The sequence below is a fragment of the Protopterus annectens genome, chromosome 13.part0 (assembly GCF_019279795.1).
Source record: "Protopterus annectens isolate FY-2018-M chromosome 13.part0, PAN1.0, whole genome shotgun sequence".
Classification (NCBI taxonomy): domain Eukaryota; kingdom Metazoa; phylum Chordata; order Ceratodontiformes; family Protopteridae; genus Protopterus; species Protopterus annectens.
Window position 1 is genome coordinate 938,211,967 of NC_056747.1, and position 18,154 is coordinate 938,230,120.

At 41.0% G+C, this 18,154-nt stretch overlaps 1 protein-coding gene across 1 annotated transcript in view; it reads right to left on the reverse strand.

The window, feature by feature from the left end:
* The window catches only part of PLEKHH3 (pleckstrin homology, MyTH4 and FERM domain containing H3), a 777,695-nt gene that overhangs the window by 272,896 nt on the left and 486,645 nt on the right, over nt 1–18,154 (reverse strand). Inside the window, exons 4-5 of the mRNA XM_044054707.1 lie at nt 3,411–3,611; nt 2,286–2,443 (exon numbers count right to left, since the gene is read on the reverse strand). Of these exons, the coding sequence (XP_043910642.1) occupies nt 2,286–2,443; nt 3,411–3,611 (359 nt within the window). The remainder of the gene's footprint in view (nt 1–2,285; nt 2,444–3,410; nt 3,612–18,154) is intronic.

The window sequence follows — 18,154 nt, forward strand, 5'->3', positions numbered from 1 at the left end:
GTATATTATGCACGCTTTGTTGATGATGTCATACTTATATGGAATGGACAGCAAGAACAATCACCATCCTTTGTGTCTTATATGAACTCTACTACTTCCTTTCTGAAATTTCCAGCACAGTTCTCAGACACCAGTGTGGATTTCTTAGATGTATCACTCTTTCTGGATATTAATAAAAAAGTAATTGGAATGAAGATACACAGGAAGGACACATGGAGAAACCATTACCTTCATAGGAGCAGTATGCATCCTAGGCATGTGTCCAGAAACATCATGAAGAATGAAATCACTAGAATATCCATACTCTGTACAAATGAATCAGATTATGAGCAAGCAGTTTTGCTATTACAAAAAAACCTTTTTGATAGAGGGCACTCAGGAAAAGACACAACCATGCAACCAGAAGCGTTAGCTGCCCTAAGGAAAAGAGAAGGAGCTCCATTAATGTGTAGAACTAGCCATGTCCCACACAAAAGGACGAAAGCTAACAACAGAAGCACTTTCAGCTTTAACTTAACATTTACTAATGACTGTCAGGAAATACATAGTATTATCAAAAAGTTTTGGTCAGGTCTGACTCAGGACATTAAAATACGTGAGATCGTAGGTGAAACTCCCTGCTTTGCCTATAAGAACAAAATTTAAAATGTCTGCTATGTATGAAAGATGGTATGCAATATTATTCGATCAGGGAGAAGAAAGGAACCTTCCATTGTGGTAAATGTTCAGCCTGTAACAGCATAGATACCAGTAATACATTCATACATTCTACTAGTAAAGTTACCTATACGTTCTCATGTCAAGCTGATTGCACCACTCCTCATGTGGTTTACCTGGCTACTTGCTCACTCTGCCCTGCCTACTATGTAGGCAAAACCGATCAGTGTTTTAAGAACAGAGTCCTAAGACATTTCCTTGATATACGAAACAAAGACCTCAAGAACTGTCTTGCAAATCATGTTATTCAATTCCCCTCCCATCGATTTTATTTTAAGGTCCTAGAAACAACTTTTACTTGAATGAGACAAGATGATATCACTAATATCACAGAGAGGAATGAAACTAAATGGATTATTAATCTGAGAGCAGCTAGACCCTCCAGGTTTAAATGCGGTCATTCCTTTGCGACCCATACTAAAGAAGAGAAGACCCACTATTGGGTAAAAAGGAAGGTGTGTGTGTTTTGCAGATTTTAATAGTTCCTAATCCAAATTCTGGTCAGTGAGGGTGTTGTCCTGTCTTCACTTATCTGATCGGTCAAAAGTGATTTTATTAGTCTTGCTCCCAGCTCCAATTGTTACGATCTGATGAAGGAGAAATTCCGAAAGTGCTTATCATGTTTAAATACAAAAAAGGGGACTTTGTTTTGTTTTATTTGCTCAACATCTTACAGCTTCATATTTTTAACGTGTGTTCCATTATTAAAGGATGCTTTATCTGTGGTGGTGTTCTGGTTGTTCCACTTAAGCTGTTGGGGTTGGTTGTGCATTAGATGGCATCTCAACAATTAAAGCATTTTCTTCCTTTTTTTCTTTAACTCCCCAGCCCCTCTCCTTGAATATCAAATTTGTGACCCACATCACTACCCAAGCCACTAAGGCCCTAGCCCCTCCCCTTGGCTGGCAGATGGGAAACCAGTGTCACCATAGAAGAGACTACATCTCATGCATGTGCAAGCTTCTGTAGCAATGCTGTGGAAGCTATGACACGCAAACCTTGGTAAGCTGAACATATGTCCCTGGACCACCCTCAAGCACCACTGACCCTACTCAGAGGGACAGCAGTACAGGATTACCCCAATTCCATGTGAATCCTAGCTCGCACCTATGCTGCTATTCAAATACGGGTTTCCAGGGTCATAGTTAGGTCTTTACTCCTCTACGTCAATGGATCAGGCTTGCAGGGTTTTCATGAGCTGCTCTGGCTTTCTCCTGAATATCAGAGAGATCTAGTAACAAAAATGTCTATCATCCAACTTGTCATAGTACGAGTGTGTGTGTGTGTGTGTGTGTGTGTGTGTGTGTGTGTGTGTGTGTGTGTGTGTGTGTGTGTGTGTGTCCTGTAAAGAGCGGATGCCTCATCCATGACTATTTTCTCTGCCTTGTACCCTCAGATTGTCAGAATGGGTTCCGAGTAGCTACTCAGAAAATGAAGGAATAAATGAATTAGTCTTCTGAAAAACATTTCTCCAGAAGCAGCAGAAACAGTTAACAGGATACAACAAAGAAGAAGGGAAAGAGAAAAGCAAGAGCACAATAGGAAATAAAATTTATGAAGATGATTACCTTGATGTCACGAATAAGTAGCTGAGTTGGAGTTTCTGTAGGAGCTACACTGTCTATGACCTTCTGGATAGCATTCACCCACTGTAATGCTTCTTTCAGATCTTTGGTATGTAAACGATAGCAGTGCTTACGACCATAAACTATGAAGTTCCAATACCCTGGTAAAATTAAAATGAAAAATAATGACAGAAAATAAAGAACATATTTTTTGTAGCTTCCAATGCAAAGTTTTTAATGTTCAAATGCTCCTTAAGAGTCAATTACTAACTAAAAATAAAATGCAGTATATTTTTCAACAGCCGCCATTATATAGTAGTGAAAAAATAAAACACTGGGTACATACAAGATGACGTGTTATTGATCTCCAAAGTAGAGCATCCCATGGCTGTTAGAATACAACAAACAGATGCCCACTAAGAATGTGAGTAATACTGATTAATCCTAACAGCATAAAATGCTTGAGTTAGCTTAGCTTCCAAACAATATACACACATGCACTTATGTATATCAAATAAACACATGTACATGTGCGTGGGCACACACACACACACACGCACACACACACACACACACACACACACACACACACACACACACACACACACACACACACACACACACACACACGCACAATCTGCAAAGACACTTTTTTTTGCAGTACATCATAAAAAAGTCATGCATTTTTTGAGCAAATAAACAGCTGGCTTCATACCCATGAATAACTTGATGTTCCTCACAGTCTCCCATTAAATGAAGCACATACTGAAAGTAGTTTGGCATAATATGTCCTGAATATTTTACCAATGTATTGTGGTCTGCGATCTACCAAGTTATGGGCTAACCATAGTTCTAGGTCTATCCTAAGCCTGATAATTGCTCTGTGTACAAATTAATGTTTCTGATATCTTTATTTTTCTGCCTCTGTTACCTAATATAAGATGCATTGTTAAAACAGCTATTCATGTTAAACTCTACCATGTGCATTTCCTTCTGCAACAAACCAAAAGTAATGTAATAAATTCACCCTTCTTCCAGTTGCTAAAGCCAAGCAGTTCTGCCCTCTCCCACTGGTCTGACAAGGTAAAATACTGTTGCTACAACAAGGTAGTAAACTTAAAAGCATACCGGTCTCCTTGTATGTCTGCTTACTGGGCAATACGACAGAACAAAGACTGGTGAGTACAAGGGTGCCCAGCCGCTTCGCGTTTTTTTCACTGCTGCTGTAGTATTCTAATGAATCGTTATACAGCACAAACCAGTACTTCCTTAATCTACTCCAAAGCCAAGGGTTACTCACCCCTGACCTCTTCTGGATGGACAGCCAACCTAGAAAACAATAACAGTAACTGCATTGTTTACTACTGTAATATTACAATATGCACTTACACAACCTTTTTTTGAGGTGTGCCTGAAAACAGGTAGTTTCTGCTTAGCACATTTATTGTGTCATCAAAAGTCAAACTAAACAGACATTTGGCAGTATGCACCCATGTTAGCTTGCTGCTACATTCAGTGAAATATTTTTGTTTAGACATAACTGTGTAGAATAACAAAGGTATAAAGGTCAGAGTGGTGTAATGCTGTAATGTCTAGAAGTGTATATACTGAGATCCTGCTTTCTTATATTTTCCTCAAATTCAGGTAATCTCACTGTTTCACAACCCTGTCTTATTACATGAAAAAAAAACAGCAATAGAGCAGAAAAGAACAAGAACAACAAAGTAAATTAAGCATAAGAAATGACACCATAAATAATTTGGACAAAGATGACTGCAGTAAGCATATCTAGTCTACCATGTTTAAACATTGCTTATATTACAGATTAAACCTCCTGGATCCTTAATTATACAATTAGACATTTATTTATTCATTCAAATGGTTAAAGACCAGTAAAATATGAACAATCATTAACTGTTTAAATAAGCTAAGGGCTCTGATTAATTTAAAAATATGTCTGGTTTATCCATTGAACTGATTATATGACTTACAATACACGGTTTACACATAAAATACAGCAAGTTAGATAAAATGTTATACTTTCTACTTTCACATACCTACTCAGTAATACTTTACAAATCTTCATTTAAAATTGCATAAACTCAGACAAATGCAAACCATGAGATTTTTCCTCTTAAAAAATTGCTTGTTAAGCTCACCCACTGTCAGTTTGACTTCACCGAACTGCATTTAAAAAGAACTGTAAATTTCAACTTCATGAGTGGCATTTATCACTGACTCCTATTTCCAATTTAACATGTTTCGAGATGATAACTGAGATATTGAGGATTTTTGTTTTACTTTATCAAGAAGTATGTGGCTGTGTTACTACCTGAGTCAGCATTTTGCTGCAGGAATATATGCACCTGAACTTTAATTTTAAATTTTTCAGTTATTCTATTATTTTTTCCACTATAAAGATTTGCACATGTATATCAAAGGCATTGCACTATCCAAAAGGTATTCTACTATTTACTTATTTTATTTATTTTACATTTGTTGACCGGGATAGTCCGACTGGATGCATGTCCATTTTGGAGAAAAGCTCCACACATTGACGGTAAAGTTACATTCATATTAGACAGACTACATATCATTTCTTTTTGATAACAAGAGGAAAGAAAGAAAGAAAGACTAATTATATGCAATTACATTTAGAAAACTCCTTATTAATGATAGTCTCAGAGAATGAGCATAGCTTTTTATACCTTAGGTACTCCATTATTGATATAGAGATTGAGGAAGTAGAGCATTGGCAGAGCCATTGGGTTTTAAAATGGTAGAATAGACTTTTCTTGAATTTGTTTTGGGAGCTTACTCAGTGCAGGAATGTTGTCAGGTTGATTGAGAATTTTAAATGCTACTGTTAGTTGGTTCTGCTGGAGTAGGTTTGTATGATTATAACATTTATTTAGGTCTAGTCAGAAAGGATTTTATTCTATATAGGGACCCCAGTTTCTTATTAACTGTTTTAATAGTTTGGTTGATGTGCAAATCTAAGTTTATTGTCAATTGGTTTTCTTTGGGTTGAGGATCCAAATTAATGTTGAGTAGAGGTCTCAGGGATAACTTTGTAGAGATGAAGAGGTCCCAGAATGGAACCGCTTATTATGCCAGAGTACAGCTTTGCCTATCAGAGAGATAGGCATGAAACCAATCCAGTGTTTGACCATATCAAAGGCCTTGATAGGTCCAAAAGAGTGCTGATGATATTTTCTGTCATTCCGGTTATGGTTTATAGTGTCTGTAGAGAGAGGGAGGGCAGAGGTGGTACTATGTTTGGGCCTGAAACCATGTTGTGAACTAGTTAGAAGATTGTTCTGGGTAGTGTAAGTGCAAAGTTGTTTGTGTATATTTTTTCCATGATTTTGGCTAGTGGTGACACATGGCTATTTGCCTATAATTTGACAGGTCAGTGGATGTGCTACCTTACCTGGACAGGGGGATACATAGGAGATTTTCAATATAGAGGGGATAATGGATTCTGTTATGGTACGATTAATTAAGATTGAGATTAACAGCCTGAAGTTATGTAATGAACTTTAGCTTTAACAATATTCATAGTCCTTCTGTACAAAGTAATAAAGCAATAGAGCAGTAGCATTTATGTATTCCTACATATACAGATAGAATATGCCAAGTGGTGGATTGAAGAAAGTACATGTAAAAAAATGTGCATCAATATATTTGAGATACTCTTACCTAAGCAGAAATCAGTTTTTTTTTTTTTTTTTTGTGCCAGGACCTAATGTAAAATGCTGCCTGTTAACAAAATACATAAAATCATAACGATACGAGAAGGTCATACCATGGGCCAGATTCCAAAACACTTGTTTTCGGTGTAAGTGACTCCGGTATAAGGCCTACCTATAAGACAGGCTTACAACAGAGTAAGTCACTTGCATTGAGAACAAGCCTTTTGGACTTGGGTCCCAAATGTGTTTACTTTACGCAGCTTTTTAAGAAAAATTTTTTTTCAGAAATGGAACTCAGTGGAAAAACTTCTCAAAAAACGATCGGGTTTCCTAAATGATGTCAAATCTATAAACTTTGGAAAATGTTAATCTGTAGTATGTAACAGTAAGTTATGCCAGTGGACTTGCTATACTTTTTAAACAGAATTTTAGCATTTGTTTCAATAAGTAGAAATACATCCAAATATTTTAATCTATACTTTGCTGCAACCAAATCTGTCACACAAAAAAAATGTATATATGTGCATTCTTTAACCCCTCTCAAAAGTAAATCAGTATCTCTGTAATAATACCTGTTATTACGCACCGCACACAAGGGTTACATTTACACAGTTTATATTAGGATAAGGGTTGAAGGAGGTCTTCACAATATCACAAATGTAAAAGCAACATCCAGTGTAGAAATGCAATATTTTTCTCAAACTCATAATTTAGAGAATCTGACATGCATCTTAAATTACAGGACCACATTAAACACTACACAGCCCATATTCCCAATGGATACGATATGTTGCTGCACAGATTTTTTTTTACAAACAAGGTAACACATCTGTAAGCCTTCTTCTATCTAAAATCCGGTAGTTCGCTGATTTGTAAACACAGCAAAAGGCATCATCCACCCTTACTCAACAGCACAGGTCTGCATCACAGTGTAGTGCTTCCTGTACATTATTTCTGATATTTTACAACACTCTTACTACCAATATGCAACAGTTACTACTTGTGTGTCACCAGAACCATGATTCCCTATATTATTGGGAAAAAAAATAAATTAAAGGATATCAGTATCATGGGTACAGAGTTGTGCCCTACCAAACATGTGAAGCACACTATAATCATAAAATTTAAAGTGCACAATCAGTTGTTTTTTTGAGCAATTACCCCACCAGAGTGCTGTGATGTTGTCATAGACTACTATGTAAGCTTGCTAAAAAAATCTGCATCTTTAATCATATATTTCAACCTCAACACTGAAAATCATAGCACTGACTTTAAGAATTAAAGCAGAGGATCTGAAAGAGGAGCACTTTATCATTTTTCACAATCCAAGGTCTTTGACTACTAGACCCTACACAGTCCAAGGTCTTTGACTACTAGACCCTACACAGTTTGTGATATGGAATCTTTGTATATAGGCTTACTTAAGTTATTTATTCAGGCATGCACTCATAAATAGGTCAGACTTGGTAAATCTAGGAGTCACAAAGGTAAACATGTTGGTCAAAATCACAGCTTTATGCTTACATCATGGCAGATGAGAGGTATGCCTTTAACACAGTTTTGATCTGTTACATTACTTCTAATATATGATGTAACCAGGCCATGAACATTCTAAAAACGTGTGCACGGGTGATTTGTACTATATTCATATAACTATACTGCTGCAGTATTTAGAATACAAATCTTTAACAGTCAAGCAACATGGCTGCTTTGGGAAAGTTTATATCAGACAACAACAAACAAATCTGGTAAAAGAAGGGTTCCAGGAAAATCAAAACGAAAATGCATCTCTGCTTTTTACTGTGACATAGAACTAAAGTCAGCACAGACACTGAGTGGTTAAAATCTCTGCCTCATAGTTCCAGGGTAAGAGGTTCAATCCTGACCTCTGGGCACTGTGTGTGAAATCTTTATGATCTCTCTGGGTCTGCAGGAGTTTTTCATGAGATATTTTAATTTCTTCCCACCTCCCACAAATCTGATGGCTTGCTGGTTACTCTTTACTGTCCATACATACTTGTTTGAAAGGTCTGATAAATATCTCATTACCCAGTTAACAGCCAAATAATACAAAGAAAATATATGATTCTGAGAATAAACTACATAAAGCTCCTACAACTTTTGCTGAAGTATATGTAAAAATGCATTTCCAAATTTTATGTCACAAGGTACAGATGAGCCATGAAAGAAGCACTTGGTATGCAAGTCATGGTTGGCTAAACTTAAACAGCAGTTCATAATATCCATTGCAAGCAATATTCTGTCATTTAAATACAAGAAAACTATTGGATTTTGCAAATTTTATGGAAAAATCATTCTTGTATAAAAAATTACTTTCAGATCATCTTGGGGTGAAGGAGGTCTATCATTACAAGTGAAACTTGAGGTAGTTAGAAAGCAGCTAAAATAATATAGCCGTACAAGCACTCCAGTTTAATTTTATACTGGATCTGGACCTACAAAGCTGCATCTTTGATGGGACATTGCCCTACACTAATTACTAACGGGAAGAGCAGAAAAAAGAAGTTAAGTACTCACCATAACATTCCATGTTTGTTGTCCTTGATCTCGCCTTCCTTCTTGCTGTTTGGATTCAGAGCCAATCTTTGGCTCCGACTCGGCCGTATACTATAGCTCGAGAGCTTTTACTGGCTCAAGGCTAGCCCCCTATCCCAGCATGCCTACTGGTAGTTATCCAGATCTCGTTTGTGATGACCCAGTACTAGACCATACAAATAGAAAAGAGATATACTCTATTCTACATAACAGATGACACCTGCATATAAAGGTGTAACCCCGTCCGCAAAAATAAGAAGGGGAGAGTAGGACTAACCAAAAGGTATGGTAAAAGGAAACCCAGCCAGTATAACCAATAAAAACAAGGGATTCCTCTCAATCCTCCAGAAAGGGGGAAGGAAGGTGGGATGCAAGAACGAAGGCGAGATCAAGGACAACAAAAACATGGAACATTATGGTGAGTACATAACTTCTTTATGTTATGTTGTCCATATCTCGCCTTAGTTCTTGTAGTTTGAGGCAGCATCCCCAGCACCTAATTCTTGGGTGACTCACTGGAAAAAAACTCTTCAGGACCATGGAACCAAAGGATGCCCTGTTCCGGGAGGCCACATCTACTTTGTAATGAGTGATGAAGGTATGAGGATTAGCCTATGTAGCTGCCACACAGATCGAATCCAAAGGCAGTCTGGCTTGAAAAGCAACAGAAATAGCCAAAGCCATTGTTATGTGTCCTTTAATTTTCCCTGGAAATTTTTGTTTATGCAACTCGTAGACATGTTTTATAGTGTCTGAAAGCCACTTAGATAGAGTCACTTTTTAGACTGCACAACCTTTCTTATTGTCTGCAAAGGTTATGAACAATTGGTCAGATTTTCTAAAGTCCTTGGTCCTGTGTAAATAGAAACGTAACTGTCTATGAACGTCCAACTGATGAAGCATATACTCTGCATTGTTGCCATGATTGGGGAAGAAAAAAGGAAGCTCTATGGACTGATTCAAATTGTAGTCAGAACATACCTTGGGTAAGAAAGAGGGGTTGGTTCTGAGAGAAACCCAATCTTTATGGAAAACCAAGTATGGGGTATGCATAGATAAGGCCTGTAATTCTGAAACCCTTCTGGCTGAGGTAATCGCAACCAAGAAAAGGGTCTTCCAAGTCAGAAATCTGAGCGGACAAGAAGCAGATGGTTCAAAGGGGGGAAGAATCAGAGCATCTAAAACTAAATTTAGGTCCCGTGGGGGGTTCTCTTATTGGAGGTCTTAAGAGGGAAGTTCCTTTTAGGAATGCCTTGCATAGCCTATGGGACATGACATGGGACCCCATTTCTCCCATATGGAAATTAGAAATGGCAGCTAACTGAACTCGGATAGTGACTGCAGCTGCTCCTTGGTCAAAGGTTTCAGCAAGAAATTCAAGAATCTTCGAAATGGGAGCAGTAAAGGGATCAACCTGATTTTTGCCTGCCCAACAAGAGAATCTCATCCATTTACTAGCATAAAGTTTCCTAGTAGTGGGCTTATGGAAGGAAATCAAAATGTGCTGGGGAAACATCGGGAAGCCTAGCTAAGACCGGAAGTGGAGAAACCAAGCTGTGAGCTTGAAAGTTTGGATGGAAGGATGGAGAGCCCCCGACTGATGCATCAAAAGATCTGGAGCTGGGTCCAGTATCCAAGGCTCCCGCTGCAGGTGAGGTCAAAGGAATGGGAATCATATCTGGTGAGGCCAGTAAGGGGCAATGAGGATTACCTTGCAACTGAATGACTGTGCTTTCTGAAGAACCTTGGGGATCAGGTGGAAAGGCGTAAAGCAGTCCCTGGGGGCCAATCATGAACAAGTTCATCCCTGGGTGACTGTCCTGGTGGTGGGACTAGGGCAAAGTAGCTGCTACATTTGTTGTTGAGGGGAGTGGCAAACAGATCACAGCATGGCTGGCCCCATTTCTGAAAAATCAAGTCCGCAAATTCCTGATTCAGGGACTAACCATGAGGCATCAGGATAGCCTGGATGAGCTTGTCCACTATCACGTTGGATTTCCCTGGGATGTGCACTGCAACCAGAAAGTGTTGGGAAGACATCGCCCATTGCCAAACTCGTAGAGCCTCTCGACACAAGGGGCAAGATCTGGTTCCACCCCGTTTGTTGATGTACCATACTACCGACACATTGTCCATCTGAATTGCTATAGTCCATGTAGGTAGAGGAGTCCTGAAGTGCATGCAACGCCAGAAGCACCGCTCTCATCTCCAGGACATTGATGTGCAAGTGGTACTCACGTTCCTGACAAGTCCCTTGAACAGTCTGTCCCAGATAATGTCCCCCCCACCATATCTGGGATGCATCAGTGGTCACTGTGGCTACAGGTTTGGGGGTAGAAACGGCCTGCCTATTGTTACCATAGGGAAGTGAAGCCACCACCACTCCAGATCCTTTTTGCAGGATTCCGTGATCAGAATCTGATGTGACATAGGTAAATCCTGGAATGACCATTGTGCAAAAAGGAGCCACTGTAGAATTCTCATATGGAAGCGAGCCATAGGAACCAGAGTGATTGCCGCTGCCATAGAACCCAGGACCTTGAGAACAAATCTTGCCTGGATTCTCTTTTGTGTGAACAGCATTGCAACTTGGCGATGGATCGTTAATACTCTTTTCTTGAGGCAGCTTTGCTATCATGGCCCTTGTGTCTAAATCTGCCCCTATAAAGCTAATATATTGACAAGGCAACAAGGCAGACTTTTCGTACTTTATGGTGATCCCTAGTGGAGTACAAGGGCGAATTGTGGATTCCCTTACCTTGATTAGTTGATGCTTGGTGGTGGCAGTAAGGAGCCAGTTGTCTATATATGGAAACACACGGAATCCTAGACACCTCAGGTGAGCCATAACTATTGCCATGCATTTGGTGAACACCCTGGGGGCTGTGATGAGACCAAAGGGCAGAGCTCTGAACTGATAGTGATGGGCTCCCAGCCTGAAGCATAGATATCTCCTTGACCATTTGTCCATTTTTATGTGGTAGTACACATCCTGGATTGTCCTGTCCCAGAAAGGGAAGAATGGACTGCAGTGTTACCATCTGGACCTTTGTTTTCTTGACTGATTTGTTCAGCCTGCTGAGATCCAATATGGGTCTCCAGTCCCCCGTTTCCTTTGGAACTAAAAAGAACCTTGAGTAAGTTCCAGATCCAATTTGGTCTGCGGGGACTTCCTGGATGACTTTTTTTCTTAGCAACCTTTGAACCTCTAGGTTTGCTTGATCCCGAAGACTGGGTGGAACATCTGGGATAGTGTTGTATTTTTGACAGGGGAAGTTGAGAGAAGGAGATATTGTAACCTCCGGATATTATCGATAGTATCCATGTGTCTTCTGTGATTGTCTGCCAGGAAAGGTATCTCTGTTTCCCTGATTCTGCAGACCACTCCTGCCCAGAGATCGGCATCTTCGGTTATTTCCCCCTCTGCCCCTGAGAGAAAAATCTTCACGTGTGTCAGGTGAAGCTCCCTGAGATTTCCAGAACCACATTTTTCCACTCTTTTGGCCTTTAGGGTAAGGCCTAGATGGAGCAGAAAAACATACTCCCACGGCAGAGAGAGTTTTGCCATCCTGTTCACACCTGGTAAGAGTCTCTTTTACCCGAGGCCCGAACAAGGATGAGCCATCAAAGGGGGAGTTGGTAAAGGAAGACTTGAAGGGCTCCAAAAAATGACAAAGGCGCATTCAGGAGCATCTGTGTAAGGCTACACCTGTGCCTGCCACCCTGCTCTTCCCATCAGCTGCGTAAGAAATTAGCCACATGGAAGAGTTAACCACTGAAGTCAAGGTCACAAGCTGAGAAGCTGCCTTGTCCGAGGCTCCCACAGCTGTAGGCTCTTGTAAGGTATCTCCTAACTCTTTGAGGAGATCCCTTTGAAGCCTTGTAAAGTGGGACAAATAGTTCAGCAACCTGAGTGTAAAGGTCGCTGAAGGAAATATATGCTTCCCGTATCTGTCCATCGTACAAGACTGCTAGTTCCTTCTTGGTGGCTGCTGCCACCACCATAACATCAATGGGAATACCTCTGGATAAGAAGAGTCTGTCTTCAGGGGCTGTTATGAATTTATTGGGCCTCTGCGGAACTGGTTCCATCCTGTCTGGAGAACTCCACACCTTTCGACTCACTATGCGCAACAGTAGGTCAAAAGGAGGAGATACCCAAGAGGTGGAGGGTCGGGAACCAAATGCATCCAGGTAAACTGACTCATCTGCAGAAGAGGCAAGGGATGTCCAGTCACCCCTTTGTCTAAGGATCTCTAAGATGTCTGAAAGGGAGACGTCTTCAGAGGGGGACCGTGGGGACATCCAAGTCTGTGTCTGATGTCAAGGACTCAGGGGAATCCACATGCTTCCTCTTCCAAGTCCTCTTCCGAGGGATCTCCTCAGAATGATGCTCATGGGAGGTTTTGGAAGAGGTGGGATTGCCCAATGGGGTGTCCTGGAGCATGGGTTCCCTATGTTTGGGGTGGAGGGGAGGTTCAGAGGCGGACACCGGCACAGAAGACAAAGGAGCCAATGGAGCTGAGGGTGGAGCTGTCTCAGGAGACAGCACACTCCTAATCACCTTGAAGGCATCACGGTCCCAACCCGAAAGAATCTCCAGTTCTGAAGAAGCCGGAGACTTCCTCCGAACCAAAGTCGCCAGCTCTGAGGCCGATGTAGGAGCTGAGATGACCTGTGCCGAAGCTCCGAGAGGGAGGGTAGGGTCGGACAAGGGTCCAATGCCACTCCCCCCCCTCAGAGCCGAGGGAGCATCGGCCCAGAGATCCCTCGATAGAAGGGGGTATCGAGGAGATCAGAGCGGTAGTCAGAACCAAAATACTGGAGGAGGTTACCGGAACCAACGGTTCCACCACTACGACTTACATACACTCCAACTCCGAACTCAGAAGAGCTGGAGGAGGAATTGAGACAGGTGTTGGTTGGGCTGTCAGCACCATTTCCATCTGGGATGGGCCCAAATGTATTTTAGCTAATGCCCGTGTCCTAAGAAGCCTCTTCACCACCCTCTCCATCTCATCATCTGAGAGGCCCCTGGATGATCAAGAGGAATGGGCTGAAGACCGGTGACTGCCTGCCACAGACTGTAACAAAGGAGACTGTGGAGCAGACCACACCAGCTCTAAGGCAGGAGACCCGGATCGCTTATGAGACCTTACTGGCTCCAAAACAACAGATGGAGCTGTAGGTGAGAGTGTCTTGTCGGAAATGACTGTTGGGTCCGACTTAGCTTGTAGCCTGCCCTTCTCTTTAGACAGATCTGAACTTGGAGCTGAAGAGGTTGAAGGTTCGGATTTCTCCAGTTTTTGGGATGGCTGAGTCCCCTCCATAGCAGCATCAAAGGGGCCCTTCAGTAAACCTCTTAAGACTAATTTGTTCTTTCTTTCCTGCAGGACTCGTAAACTAAATGCATGGCAAATAGAACAGGAATCCTGCAGGTGAACAGGTCCGCACGAATCACACTTTTTGAAACCTGAAGGTTTTGATTCCTTGGCAGAGTCTTTCGACATAATGTCAAACAGCAGTGTCTATGATACAAAGACAAACAAAAGCAATATCAACAAGAACAAACTAGCCAATAATAGGCAAAAAATACCCCCCCTTTTTTTTAAACACAGACAGGAAAAAAGAGAAAAGGGGGTGAGTTTCTAAGTTAAACGGCAAACCCCTCAACTAAGGAGAGCCTCTAACTTGAACAGCAACTCCTTAAACTTGAAAGAAGGCAAGAAAAAACAAAGAACCCTCTAAGTTAAATGGGTTTAGAAGAGGAGAAGGGCCAGAGAGAAAGATGGTTAGTCCACAACAAACGCAAGTCACTTGGATGGGATGGGGAAGGTAGAAAGAAACAAGGGACAACTACTATTACAAGTTAGATAAGATAAATAAGAGATTTTCTTTCAAAAATACAACAAATACAAAAACACTTAGTCTGAGCCAGTATTTGCAATCTCGACGCTGCAAGTGGCACATGAGATCTGGGTAACTACCGCTAGGCATGCTGGGATAGGGGCTAGCCTTGAGCCTGTAAAAGCTCTCGAGCTACAGTATACGACATAGTCAGAGCCAAAGATCAGCTCTGAACCCAAACAGCAAGAATGAAGGTGAGATATGGACAACATAACATGCCAGCTTAATTTTGTTTTTACCAAGGATGTCTATCCCCAAAGCTTGCCATATGAGAGGATTCATCCCCATAACAGTTTTACTAGGATTATCTAATTCAAGGCAATGGCAGAATAATGTACAGTAGACAACAATATTCTAATCAATGGTACAGTATCAGGTAATTAATCCGACAACCAGCTCTTTGAAGCAAATGTTATCAATGACAACTCAGAGTAGACTGTAGCTCTCATCTGTCTAGCAGTTCACAGAATGTTCAGATTTTTGCCTCATTTTTCATCTATTCCTCAAACAATTTGTTTTTTTTTTTTTTGGCAAATTATTGAGTACAGAAGTTTCTAAAGAATGACAGCTCTGGTTTCAGACTTCATATCCTTCAGAACATGCATACTGATACAAAACTTGCAAATCTATCAACCAAGTTTATAAAGCAATATTTAAAATTTGCCCGCTGTTTTGAGCCTTTGTCTCCCCATTAATTTTGACTTCATCCAGAATTCTTCTGCTAAGAGGTTGAGAGGCACACAGTAGACTTCAAGCATATCCAGATATCAAGAAATTACACTGTATATACGTGCTAGCCTGAGGAAAAACAAATCAGTCATATGTCCTTATACATCAGCACTGGTGTACTTGTTTAGGAGGGTCAGGACACAAAGGGCTTAGCATTAGCACCTCCCATGATACTCAGCCATAGAGCACATGTTGGCACAGAGGTATTAAACATATCTGGTTGTTGGAGAATTACAGTGCATCAATGAATTGCTCTTTAATGACCTCTATTCTAATCCCCATGATATAACGAATTCTGCACACTAATCCAGCGTTTATCATACAAGATTGAGGCTTTTAATACTCTGCTTCCTGGAGTTCACAGTCTGATTCGTTCAGTCTCCATTTGCCAGCTATGTGACTGTGAGGAAGTTATTTAATCAGACAGTATTCTGGGGGTCAGTTGGGGAAACTGGGGTAACATGCCTAGTAATGATCTACGAACACTGATGAACCACCATGTCAGATGTAACATCCCAATTCACTTATGGCATATCTTTGGAGTGTAGGAGGAAAATGGAGCATACAGTGAAAATCCATAGAGAAACACATCTCAAAGACAAGACATTCATGAATAAGCAATCCTTGCCTGTATATGTGGTATTTGCATAAATGGGTGGATGTGTGTCTGTTTGTGACTGGACTGGATTTAATTTTCTTCCTTATGAATTTGAGTACTGGGATAAGCTTTGACTTCTCAGTCTGCCTTAATAGGATAAAGTGGGTTCAGGACAATGTAATGTCTTTCGACTCTTCCTGGATAGGGGTCACCGCTAATGATTGGCAGTAGATTTTTACGGTACCGAGTTGCCGGCCCGATGCCCAACCTTCAAAGAAGGCACACCCATTCTTGCTCACACCTACCTGCATGTCTTTAATGTCATTTGACCACGGGGAGGACATGCAGACTCCACACAGAAGGCGCTCCAGCAGAGAATCGAACAGGAGAACCTCTTGCTGTGAGGTGACAACGCTAACTGCTGCACCACCACGGCCCTACAGGCTTCAGGACAATGAAAAAGTGAAAACATTTTAAGTTCCAAGAAATCTATCATGTTTACTTAAAAACTATACTAGTAATAAATTGCGTTGATTCCATCTTATTACCAAGGAGAAATATATGGAAATTTTAACATTTATATCAATTTCAACAAAGAGATAAGAGGCAGGACAACCCATATGTTATGACTGCAGATGCATCTTTGAAGGACATCCAAAAGACTGGAGGAGGTTACCAGAACCAACGGTTCCACCACTACGACTTCCATACACTCCAACTCTGAACTCAGAAGAGCTGGAGGAGGAATTGAGACAGGTGTTGGTTGGGCTGTCAGCACCATTTCCATCTGGGATGGGCCCAAATGTATTTTAGCTAGTGCCCGTGTCCTAAGAAGCCTCTTCACCACCCTCTCCACCTCATCATCTGAGAGGCCCCTGGATGATCAAGAGGAATGGGCTGAAGACCGGTGACTGCCTGCCACAGATTGTAACAAAGGAGACTGTGGAGCAGACCACACCAGCTCTAAGGCAGGAGACCCGGATCGCTTATGAGACCTTACTGGCTCCGAAACAACAGATGGAGCTGTAGGTGAGAGTGTCTTGTTGGAAATGACTGTTGAGTCCGACTTAGCTTGTAGCCTGCCCTTCTCTTTAGACAGATCTGAACTTGGAGCTGAAGAGGTTGAAGGTTTGGATTTCTCCAGTTTTTGGGCTGGCTGAGTCCCCTCCATAGCAGCATCAAAGGGGCCCTTCAGTAAACCTCTTAAGACTAATTTGTTCTTTCTTTCCTGCAGGACTCGTAAACTAAATGCATGGCAAATAGAACAGGAATCCTGCAGGTGAACAGGTCCGCACAAATCACACTTTTTGAAACCTGAAGGTTTTGATTCCTTGGCAGAGTCTTTCGACATAATCCAATCCAATCCATTCGACATAATGTCAAACAGCAGTGTCTAAGATACAAAGACAAACAAAAGCAATATCAACAAGAACAAACTAGCCAGTAATAGGCAAAAAATACCCCCCCCCCCTTTTTTTAAACACAGACAGGAAAAAAGAGAAAAGGGGGAGAGTTTCTAAGTTAAACGGCAAACCCCTCAACTAAGGAGAGCCTCTAACTTTAACAGCAACTCCTTAAACTTGAAAGAAGGCAAGAAAAAACAAAGAACCCTCTAAGTTAAACGGGTTTAGAAGAGGAGAAGGGCCAGAGAGAAAGATGGTTAGTCCACAACAAACGCAAGTCACTTGGATGGGATGGGGAAGGTAGAAAGAAACAAGGGACAACTACTATTACAAGTTAGATAAGATAAATAAGAGATGTTCTTTCAAAAATACAACAAATACAAAAACACTTAGTCTGAGCCAGTATTTGCAATCTCGATGCTGCAAGTGGCACATGAGATCTGGGTAACTACCGCTAGGCATGCTGGGATAGGGGCTAGCCTCGAGCCTGTAAAAGCTCTCGAGCTACAGTATACGACATAGTCGGAGCCAAAGATCAGCTCTGAACCCAAACAGCAAGAATGAAGGTGAGATAAGGACAACATAACATGCCAGCTTAATTTTGTTTTTACCAAGGATGTCTATCCCCAAAGCTTGCCATATGAGAGGATTCATCCCCATAACAGTTTTACTAGGATTATCTAATTCAAGGCAATGGCAGAATAATGTACAGTAGACAACAATATTCTAATCAATGGTACAGTATCAGGTAATTAATCCGACAACCAGCTCTCTGAAGCAAATGTTATCAATGACAACTCAGAGTAGACTGTAGCTCTCATCTGTCTAGCAGTTCACAGAATGTTCAGATTTTTGCCTCATTTTTCATCTTTTCCTCAAACAATTTTTTTTTTTTGGCAAATCATTGAGTACAGAAGTTTCTAAAGAATGACAGCTCTGGTTTCAGACTTCATATCCTTCAGAACATGCATACGGATACAAAAC